At 44.3% G+C, this 11,940-nt stretch overlaps 1 protein-coding gene across 1 annotated transcript in view; it reads right to left on the bottom strand.

Annotated features, from left to right (window-relative positions):
- Positions 1–980: 980 nt before the first annotated feature.
- The window catches only part of LOC119433138 (beta-scruin-like), a 64,383-nt gene continuing 53,423 nt past the window's right edge, over positions 981–11,940 (bottom strand). Inside the window, 2 exon segments of the mRNA XM_037700275.2 lie at positions 981–1,849; positions 1,851–1,933. Coding sequence (XP_037556203.2) covers positions 1,706–1,849; positions 1,851–1,933 — 227 coding nt within the window. The 3' untranslated portion in view covers positions 981–1,705.

Genomic DNA, 11,940 nt, shown 5'->3' with positions numbered 1-11,940 from the left:
GTCGAAGTCATAGTCATGACCATGACTCAGCAAAAATGACAATTAGTCAGCGAAACACTCAGGAACTAATGGAATGGGTTCGGATGTGGTACTAATTAAGTGAAAAAAATACGAATGATTGATGGTCGAAGTCATAGTCGTGAGCATGACTAAGGCTTTCGCCTTAAGGTCTCTTAGGCGTAGCTAAAGGGACTCCAGAGGTCTCATGACATGAATGACATGACATGCGTGTCATGTAAGTCATGAAACAGCCGCCTACGTCTTGGTGCTCTCATGGTCGTTTCATTAACTTGGTAGGCTCCCCGCGCACTGCTTCGAATAACACCGATTCCCACAGGGCATGGGATCTGCCGGCTTTTCTTTTTTTTTTTTTTTTACAGTCTACCTTGTCACAAAAAATTGCCCGCCAATCCACCCTGTGAAGGTGGTTGGAAAGCGAAGCTTTTTACGCCACCCTCACGGTGACTGCGGCGCACTTGATATTTCACACACTACAACGTAACTTTAACCACGGCCTTTATTATTATTTACTTTACAACAATGTTCACTACTGCTTTATGATCGGTGTGATATACACTACTAGACTACCCCATAGGACACGGGACCGAACGTTTCTTGTGGTCGCTGTTTCACTGCTGCCAAGGCGCGTGCAAAACCGACCATGCTTCTCCAAATGTTGCTTGTTGCCTTTAGCAGCCAAAAGATTGTACACCCGAGTAAGGTTCCAAAATCTTACAGCTTCTGAGCGTCTGTCGTCATCAAGGTAGACATGTTCCTCCGGAAGGGGCATTTATTCCAAGACAAACCAAATCATATCACATGTAATCACAATATTGTCGTACAACACAAGAAGTTAAACATACAATGAAATATACAGAAAAGGATCTCAAAGTAAGGACCCTAAAAAGCAATTACTATACGAAATTAACAGTCTAAAAATAATTTATTGAACCAAGTTATATATAAATCTTAAACGATGATAAAAGAAATTGAAACACCATAGCAGTATCAAATGCAAATTAAAAAATACATTTCGATCAATGCAAGAATAAGGAACAAAAATAGTACGAAAGACTATCAACCACAAATAAAGATTATTAAAAATAAAACCTTACCAGGGATAACTTAAATCTAGGATATGATTTAAGAATTTCAAAGCATCTGGCAAAAGTTTCCATAGTAGCTTTAAATGCCTGCCGAAGTAATTTTTCCATTACTATATTACGCACTCTAGGGAATGAATACAGCGAATCTAGTGGAATATTATTTATCGATAAATTACTTTCACTAAATACGAAAGAAAGTTGATTAGTATAATATCGTAATAAAGATTGCGTAAACAAAATCTTGTAATGACGTCGTTGGGAATGTACTATATCAGAAATGTACAAACTACCAGTGGTGATACCAAATAGTTCTGAATGCGCTCTGTGGGAGACCTGTGACAATTGCGTTTCCACAAGCGATAATTTTATAGTTGACATGAGTGTGTACAAAAGTTCTAAGATCGCTTAAGGGATTAGACTGATTTACGAGGAGAAAGATATAGCCGGATATTAATTAGAGCTGGTACACAAAACATTTCCCCGTGAATAACGTGGTAGCGGAGTTTTTATATTTGCATCTAAATGGAGCACGGATAACAGAAACGAAGTAGCAGGGAGTTATGTAATGAAAATCGAGTTAACGCAGGCTAATGCGAACGTCAGGTTGGCTGCGCAACTTCACACATCCGCCGCCAGATGTCGCGAACATTGAGGGTGGCCCCGCCCCTCGGAGGCAGTACTACGCATGCGTGGCCCGCGAGACGGAACGGTGGGGACCGGAGCCGGAGGTTCCCGTGGCCAGGGGCCAGTGTAGAAGACCTCGCACTCGTCCACGGATCCCTCGTAGCTCGTGCTCACGCCTCCGAACACCATCACAAACATGTCGGCTGCAATAGAAGCGCGTGGTACAGTTTATTGCTCGAGCTAAACCGACCGAGCCCTTCAGTTCCAAGGACGTACCATCTGGCGAGTGACGTCAAGACGCGCTTCAATCAACAGGAAAATTAAATTCGCAATCACGTAACTAGATTTACGCGCTTTACGTGTCATCTGCACTGTATCTCTGTAACCGTCGAACGTGTCTGGGTGACTACAGCTCCAACGTGAATAGTTGTTACTTCTCCAGACATCATTGTTTTTCTCTCGACGGATATTTCTCAACCATATCCATGACAGCAACGGTGCATACAACTCGCATTTCCAGCATACCCTGAGTAAGAAAGAGCAATGAATTAGAAAGAAACTACCTTATGTATGCGAACTAATCCTCCTGGAGTACCTAAAGCAAACAGAATTAACGTGTTACCGGTGGCTCTAAAACAGACCAATTGAAATGAGGCCGCGAAGCGCCCGGGGCTCAAACCCACGGCTTCGTGCTTAGCGGTAAAACGCTATACCCACTAAGCCACCCACGCGGGTTGTTGCCTTTCCATTGCGTTCCTGTCAACATAAATTTCATCTGACAGTCCGTGCCCATCTCGTGTGTTTAGCGCTGCTCCAAAAATGAAAAAAAAAAGAATAAAGGAAAGCTTTATTCTACCTCAAAGTGCAGCAACATTTATTCATCTCGCTTCAGCAGTCGTGTAAAACATTTAAGTGCGCAGGAAGCCGTTACAAGTGTTTACGGCCCCATTTATTGAAGAAACCTCTGTGGCGGAGCGGTCCTGGTGCACCAACCATTCTACACACAGGCTGATTGCGTTCTTTGTCGAACATTGCGCTCGTAATGCATTTCTCTTCCTGATGAACGGCGCTAAAAAAAAGCTCCACTGCAGATGCATCTCATGCGTATTTGACTATAGTATATATGTCCCGACCTAAGGCTGCCTGCATCTACCGACTTCTTAATGTCGCCTCAAACGTTCAAGGGCCACTAAAGCGAAAGAAGTGAGTTCAGCTGTATTATGGTAAATTGCGTTCTAACAATATCAAAAAAGTATCTCTAATTACCACAAGAAGAGTTTCGGCAATACAACAAAAGAAAATTACAAAAATGAATGATTAGGGACGACGCCGCCTTCAAGTTCTTGCATAAGCAATGCCGTGACGTCATAGATTTCGATGGCGCCTGCTGTGGCCTAGTTAAATGCTCGTCGAAAAAAGACTACAATGTGTTGTAAAAGAGCCGAAGTCTAATCATAGCAAGTTACGAGAACATTTATTGCGCCAATTCATGACGTCACACTGACGCACCGGCTTGGGTTTTGACGCGAAAATAGAAGCAGGAATGTTTTGCCCTCGTTTTCTTGTCTACTAATCAACCTGTTTACGCGAATTTAACGAATATAGACAGAGTTTAGGAAGAACTTGTTATCAATCCAAACTGATTACATGTTTCTCATTAGTGTCCTCTGTCCATCTGCGTCATCTGCCTCCCTCTTTAGTGTCCTCTGTCTTCCTTCCTTCAATGAACCCGGTCAGTCCAAATTCGAATAACTGTTCGACCATCTCTTTCACACTTAGTGGGTTCACATTTGCACTCGTGGCGTGTCTATACATAAGTACGGTGGCCCGAGATAGCTAGAGCTTCCACCAGTACTACACTTCACCCGCCGCGATGGCTTAGCGGCTACGGCGTTGCTCTGTTAAGCACGAATTCGTGGGTTCTATTCCCGCCTGGGACGGCCGCATTCCGATAGGGGCTGAATACAAGAATACTCGTGTACCGTTGCAATGGGTCAAAGAATCCCAGGTGGTCAAAATTATTCCGCAGTCCCTCCCTACAGCGTGCCGCAAAATCATATCGTAGTTTTCGCACACAAAACGCCAGGATTTAAATAATTTAAAAAACTACACCTTCATTGCGCAATTCTTGCGGTATAACACGTGAAATCGTGTCCTAACTGCAGCGGCAAGACACCCTCAAAACCACGGGACATGAAATGACGCAGGCAAGGCAAGTTCTCGTTCGAAATGTAACTATACACAAAGAAGCGATATATATATATATATATATATATATATATATATATATATATATATAGAGAGAGAGAGAGAGAGAGAGAGAGAGAGAGAGGCAAGACCACAGTCCGATGGTCACGCTCGGTGGCGTGAAGTATAGAAGTGACGGTGTCGCAAACGTTTCCTATAGCGTGGCGAGCCAGTGTTGCCACTTATCAGCAATCCGGTCCATGTAGCACCCGTCTGGCACGTCGCATTGACGTCATGACGGTCTGAGTCACGCAGTGCATTGGCGTAATTATAGAGGTTGTGCGGTGATTTTAAATCGGGTTTTCAATTCGTGTAGAAGGAAAATAAAAAAGACATGTAAAAGCGTATTGGCAGGCGTTTTCAGGGCTGGCTTAACGCTAACGCTTGTGTAACGCTTGCGTATTCACTTGTGTAAGGATGATGTGCTGTCACTAAGCAAAAACTAAATAGTTTGCATAAAATCTGTCGAATTAAAAAGAATCTCAAATTTTAGCAGCTCATAAGTGGAGAATCTTGATTTAATCCCTGACGCCGCCTGACGCTGCAAGCAAAACCCGCAGACTGGAGGCTCCGACGTACTACCCACATTTCCTGTTAATCAATTTTTCCTCCATTTATCTCGAATGATTTCCTAGGAAGTGAAAGCACTGCAAAACTTAGGTTCTAAAAGGACGAGTTTCCTGGCCCTTTGGAAACACATATAAGCAAATTATTGAAACAGCAAATCATAGTGATTTTAAAGGTGACGGATTTGTGTGCGCATAGCTAGCTAAACTGCAACCGTATTTTGTATATGCAATTTTTCAAAACCCACTTAACCAGAGTAACAAGCACCCGCATTGTGCTACCTAACATTTTCATTTGGCGCAATTTACATACTACCTAACCACGATTTGCGAGATTGCCACATGTGCGTTTGCTGTATAGTTATCGAATTGCAGACGAGCCTTTTCAAAACACCTGCTGAATTAATGAAATTTGCGAAATAATTGTTAGGTTTTCAATTTGTTTCTTTTCAATTCAACGAACCTCATTGACACCGTTTAAGCACCTTCCTATTTGCAAGGTTTCTGTGTTTCAGATTTCATGTGTATTGAATTTATAAAGAAAACACCCTTTTTTCAGATCAAGCTCGAACCGTCACGAGACGTTCTAGAGTTCTTAACTATTTCGTTACCGCGGAAAATGTGCTCATTTTAGGTGATTTTATGTGTTAACATTTTATCTGAAGACTTAGTAGCCGCATCGTATACTGCGATACCTAAAATTACAGCCTGATAAATGGTCTTTTGAATGAGTGTAACGCACGTAATAATTTCTCATGCTATTTTTGAGAATTCTTATGTGAAGCTTCAAAGAACCACCTGAACGAACACGAATGAAATTAATACTTTGGTATTTTTAAAATAAATACTGAAAGAAAGAAACTCTGAAGTACACTAAATATGCACCTGGTTCCCACTTTCCAACTTTTGTCAGATTACGCAAAAAAGATTCTTATGAAAATTTGTTGGCATCAGTACAAGCTACAGTGATGCTAATGCAACGCGGGAAAGGAGTAGCTTCGCAAATGTGAAAACGGGTAAGTTCCTAGTCTACAGGTAGGTTTTGTTTTTACTCATTGCAGCAAGCACCTGATTTGTTTTGTACTGCATCCTCTGGGCTCACAAGGCAATGATTGCCGGGTCAAGGAGCATGCAGAAGCCTCCTCATATTCGATTATTGTTTTCGATCAGCTTTTCTCTGCAATCAAGATGGTCTAGTGCGCGTTGAACTGACGCTGGAGCCTCTACGTGCTTTGTTCCGTTCCTATGCAGTGAGGTACAGTAATGTGAAGTGTTGGACAAGATATTTTCATTAAATTATGGGGAATTCCGTGCCAAAACCACGATCTGATTATGAGGCACGCCGCAGTGGGGGACTCCAGATTTGTTTTGACGACCTGGAATTCTTTAACGTTCATCCAATGCACGGTACACAGGCGTTCTTGCATTTCGCCCCCATCGAAACGCGGTCGCTGCGGCTGGCATTCGATCCCGCGACCTCGTGCTTAGCTGCGCAACACCAAAGCCACTAAGCAACCATGGTGGGTAGTGTTGTACGATACTGGACAGTAATGAATAAGGGCGCTTGCACAGGTGTTCAACATGTAAGCGATTAGACAGCCAATCAAGCTTCCGTCGAAGGTCGGTCTGAGATCGACTGCATGCTTTTGTGTGAGCGAGAAGCACCCCACACGACAGGAAGAATTGCTCGTAATAATTTGTGACTACGCTGTCGAAGTGCTGATGGATAAAAGCAACCCACAGTTTGAAAATAAAGTTGCACTTGATATTAGTCAAACACAATTATCAAAATAACATGCACTCATGAGCCCCTACCATTGTTTGAAACGTCTTTAAAGTAGCCTATACGTCGGATCGGAAATTTGACAACCCGAGAGAAGCTTCTGTGTCTTCACTGCTGCTGTCATTTAAAAATTACGTTGTGGAGCCAACCAAAGCGCACATCCTGTGCCTATTTATTGAAGAAGTGCTAGAGAGCACTGGAGGCCACTTTCGACGACACCTACAGTCGAAGTTTTATTTTCCCGATTTCCCAACCTGCCAAAGATTGTCTTTTTTTTTTCTTTTTGTCAAGACTGGTCAAGTGTTTAATAGTCATTTTAGACCATGCATGATGTTGTTAGTAGCAAAATTGGAAATGTTAAACAAATTAAAACAAGCACGACAACTGCAAATCAAATTGACTAATCTGTTTCTTAAATTGATTAATCTGGTAATGAAAAGGTTAGGCAGCGTCAAAATTTGGACTGTTGTGCTCCCTATAAAGTTTAAATTTTTCATCACATTTGCCATCCTACACAAGTTGCAGCAGCTTTTCTTTTTCTTTTTCAAAATTTGCCTTTAAGAATACGCATGGAGGAAGGAAAAAATTACCTCCATGAGAATACGTATTCCGACAAGCAGTTCTTTGATGGCTGTTTTCTTTTTGGCAGGCATATAGCGACAATCTCTTCATCGCTAAAGATAACAATTTACTCTTTACCAACAGTGTGTTTCTTACGTAGCCAGAATTTGAGCAGACCTCTGTAGAATTTTAAATTTGTGCAGACAGAAATTGTCCAGGCAGCACGAAAGGCACCAGAGGGCCTCTACAGAGTAAAGGCAAAAACGAACATGGCCTCTGGGATTGGGTGGTGCGCATTGTCTTGGAGGTCATGACTTAAATCTCGGAGGTCATAAAGTCAACAACATGCTTTTCCCGTTTCCAGTGAGAGGGAGCGACATGCTCGCCAGCAGCGATGAAGAGGTCAATAAAATTGCCAACCAGGCACAGGGTAAGTCGACAACCCGGAATCATCAAAATAAAAGTGGCAAAAACACACAGTAAATTGGATGCAAATTGCAAATGATGGAAACAAAGAAGACCATGGAGATTTACAAAAATGTCAAGAAATAAGCTGGAAAGGAAAATCTGTACGATAACACAAAGAGCAAAACCTTGCCATTTGGGGCCCGAGCTTGTTTTCTAAGGACAAAACTACCGGAGTATAAATTCGCCACAGGATCGAGGTGTGCTGCAGCAAAAATCCGGAGACAACACATCACATCGTAATGAAATACGAAGGGATTCATCCAGTGAGCTTCCATAAGTACTGGGATTTAAAACAGATGGAAGCATTAACCCGGTCAGCTGTCGAATAAGCAAGATATGTTTATAGTATTTCTGGAAGAAAGCAGAGAAGAAATTTACAAGACCGCATTCGTTATAGGTATAGTTAACTATACAAGGTGTCCCATCTAAATTTATCCAAGCTGTTCCAAGAATAATATTATATTAACGCGCCAGCGTTAAGGGCCCCGTGTCGCAGAAAATCCGGCGTCGGTGTCGGTCTCTTCGTCGGCGTTAAGCATCGGCGCTTGGCAGAAATAATAATGCCGAACCACATCATCCAAAACGACCCGTCCGTCCACACAGGCCCTCCGTGTGGCGTAAGGCGTTAGTGAACGAAATTTTAATTTCTCAAAATAAAATTCGTCAGAAAAATCATCAAGTACGACTTAACCACAACCTACAGACGTGAGAGCGTCGGCTTGCAATTTGAAAATATGAGAAAAAAACTTGATAAGCAGCCAGGGATCTTTGAATGCTATCGCGTTCCACTCTTTAAGGCGAAGCTTAAGCGTCCTCCAATTCTGATGGTGTTTCGTTGTATTTCGGTTCTAGGCAACATTCAGGGGAATGTTGAGAACCGAGCCTTTCTAAATTTTGATCGGGCCCCATGTCGCAGAAAATACGGTGTCGGTTTCGGTGTCAACGGCGTCCAATAACGCTATCGCGTACTCCAAGTTTTTTTTTTACAAAATCACGGTGCAACATATAATTATTACACCTGCGGGGTTCAACAGTCAGACCTCTGACAATTGAAAACCGCTGGTTTTATATTACGATCTTGCACCGCATTTTTTTAGTTAGCATGGCTAACTTTAGCTGGGACTTTAGCTAACTTTAGCTATACAGGCTGTAAGGAGACAAACAAAATGCAGGACTGATAAAAAAATGTGGTTGATCCCTCTTATATAGGAATCGGTATAGAACACGAAAGTGAAACGTGTCTTCACAGAAGTAGTGTAATGTTTATTGCACATTGATATATAATGTCTATTGGTGTTTTGTGGCTAAAGCGCCCTTAGGCGTTGATGCACCCACGCTGACGCCTGGTGGCACGTCTCCTCCATCACGACTACCAACGTCGATGACCATGAGCAACCGTCGTGCATATGGAAGCTGCACTACGCTGCACACGCTAGCACAACGCGAAAGACGAAGCACGTAACTGACACACTAATACAACGCGCAAGACAAAGCACGTAACTGAATCGTCACCGAGTCAAATCAGCGCGTACAGCGCGTCGTAATTGCAGCCTCCGCGATCAACTTCAGAAACATTTTCAGAGCTAATTGCGGAGGCCACGCTCCGCTGTGCTGAGTACGGTGAACGCCACCTAGGTGGCGTTGGTAGTGCTTCTTGATGCCAGCGTCCCTTCGAATGCTGGCATCGAGGCGTCGTAGTGCTGAGACCACCGAAGCGTTCACTGTCGGTGCGCGTTAGTGTCATAATGCAGTACTTCTCCTTTCTGCTCGTAGGCGGCGGCACCGCCCCGAGCAAGAGCGCGGGTACACGGAGGAGTGTTAGATATATAAGGCCAATGCCTCCTAAAAAAACTATGCCTGGGACGTCGCTTGCTTTGCCATTGGAGGTACGCTGCCGCGCGTTGCGAGCGGGCGCCGCGTGTTGGCGCTAGCAACTGTACTGCCGGAGTGACGCTGTCGGCAACGCTGTGTCGGCGCAGCTGACTACGCCACTTTAACTACGCGTTGTGCAGGCGGTTGCTTGCGCGCTCGTGGCGTGCATTGGAGGTACGGCGTAGAGCGCGCGCCTGCTGCGTGACAAAATTTTTCTTCGAAGGAAGACCAGCTCTGGGCCGTCCGGCAGAAGATGCCGCCCGGGTCAAGTCCTAGCTTTTTATAAGCGTTCGGCCGTCTTTCGACAATGCCGTGTAACGAGTTTTGAAGTTTTGAGCATTACAGTCACTTGGCGGATTTTCGAAGAAGAGTTAAAATTTTGTCAGGATTAGTTCGTGGTAAAAAAAAAATGCGTGGCGAAGAGAGCTACGCTCAAAATTTAACTCGTCTTTAACTCGTGTACAGCGTCGCGTGGCTAGCGCGTTGGAGATGCGTTTGAAGAACGCTGGCATTCTTTCTGCCGACGGTCAACCGCGCATGCTGTGTTTGCCGCTGCCGAATAGTTTCGCCAGAAGCTCGCTTATGGGCACAAGTTCGTCCAAATAAAGGCTACTGCTTTCCCTAGTCACCTTCTCTCTTTACCTACTGACAAAGACCGTCACTTCAACGCCACAATATGTAGCATGAATGTCGTCTGGTGAAGCAAAGATCACGGTAGGCAAGGGCGGGCGTGCGTCGTCTGCTCGAGTTACCATGGCATGGCGACGCGCCGCCGCCGCAGGTGTGTTGCAAGCGTTCGACGCGAGAGGCTCTAGGGGTTGTACTAAGTGGAGAGGAGGAAAACGGAAAGGGTAGGGCGCCGCGTCTCCGGCTCACGTCCCAGGCATAGTTTTTTTTAGGAGGCAATAAGGCGCGTCTGTGTAGCTCTCTGCAAATGCGTTTGTGGCGCAATGGGTTAAACGCTCGGCGATCTATCGTCGCGGACCGAGAGGTCGTGGGTTCGATTTCCAAATTTTGCATGTTTGTGGAACTTTTTCTTCTGGTTTCTTTCTTTGTATTATGTTCGTGTACATTGTAAGCTGACGTATTTCCGTGACGGAAATACGTCAGTGAAGTCTTAGTGGACCCCGGCATAAAACACTTTCGTGTTAAAATGTATAGATTACTTGATTAGCTCAAGCAAGCTAGTTGACTATTTGTCGCCGTCCTGTTTCGAAGGGGATGCTAATAAATCATTATCAACGTCGACCGCGGCAGCCGTAATCAATCTTTGGAAGGCTGTGGCGCCATCTGTGTGTGACTTGGAAAAGCGCGGACTTTGGTCTCTCTGCTCGGTCAGCCGAGGCGCCACGGTTGCTGATCAGTAGCGAAGCGAGCAGATTGGCGGTTCTTTTTCAAATAATAGTGCGCGGGTGACTGTCTCAAAAAAATTAGAAAGTCGAAATCAATGACAGCATAACTATTACACGCAGCAACAGGCTGGCGTCTTGTTTATTTCCTGGCATAAAAAAATACAGAGGTCAAGAAGGTCTAATCCAATTACAATGTTTTAATTGTTTCCACCTTACTGTACTTTGATGTCTCGCAGCAGTCCCTTTTCTTGTATGCAGGGAAGCATATAGTATGGCTGGTAGAAGCCAGTGACTCGAAGATGTTTGCTCTTTCCTACCAAATAACAGAATAACAGTGGAATGCAATTTTGTCTATAGTTAGAACTATCAGAAATGGGAAGGGGAACCGAAATGCTAGTAAGTCGTAAAGGTGCATAAAGGTAAAGGTTAGAGTCACTTTGACGCTAACACAAAATTAATGTGCCTCAACTATTAGCGTATGTAATCCCTGCTGAGCAACAGTGACTAGCTTTAACTAGTTTCCATTCAGAGTACCCAGAAGCCTCGAATATGAGCGCGTTGTGCTAGTGAGTTCGGAGTCAAAGCGCCACCTCTAGAAATCGATGCGAAAAACTCTGGAAGTCAGTATATTGCCTACGAGACTTGCGGCACGGTGCAAGGCGTTGTGCGAATGATTTCGGAGGCAATTTCCTACCTCAAAATGTAGTCCGTAATTTGCGGTTGCATTGAAATTGCCGTGTCTTTCTACCAGAAGGCGCGTTTTCTCTGAACAAGCTCATTTCTACTATAATTTTCCTGCACACCACTGGAGATCTCAGAGGCCAACATATGCTCCCGTTCACGACACGAAGTTTGCCGAATGTTTCCACTAGGGGGCTCCCATTTCGACAACAAATTGATCTGCGTATGTAGGATGTCTGATTTCAGCCACATCTTTGATGCGCATACTTTCGTACGGCGTTCGCCGCAATAGCAGCGTCGTCAACCAGTACCACCTCGTCGACCACCAGGAATAGAAAGAAGTCTATTAGGTCTATTTTGGCAAGCACGCGTCTTCCACAGTTGTCTTGTTCTTGAAGCCGCAGTGAAAAAGAATGTCAGGTGTTCGGTTTATTTTATGATGGTACTGCGCGAGCGGTTGCCTTTTATTCGCGCCCATGATCTCAAATCACCTGGAAAAGCCGTAGACAGTTCCATCAGTAACAATCGCCCCAGGCGAATGGCATAAATTTAACGACTGGGCAAAGTGGTACGCTCTTCAACCACGTGTGCTTGTTTTCAGCATCACTTTTGAAAGACAACGTGCACATCACCCGAGGAGATTCAAAGCTCTATAACCCCCCCCCCTCCCCTTCCCCACA

Source organism: Dermacentor silvarum, chromosome 11 (assembly GCF_013339745.2).
Source record: "Dermacentor silvarum isolate Dsil-2018 chromosome 11, BIME_Dsil_1.4, whole genome shotgun sequence".
Lineage (NCBI taxonomy): Eukaryota > Metazoa > Arthropoda > Arachnida > Ixodida > Ixodidae > Dermacentor > Dermacentor silvarum.
This window is presented reverse-complemented; position numbering and strand designations above follow the sequence as displayed.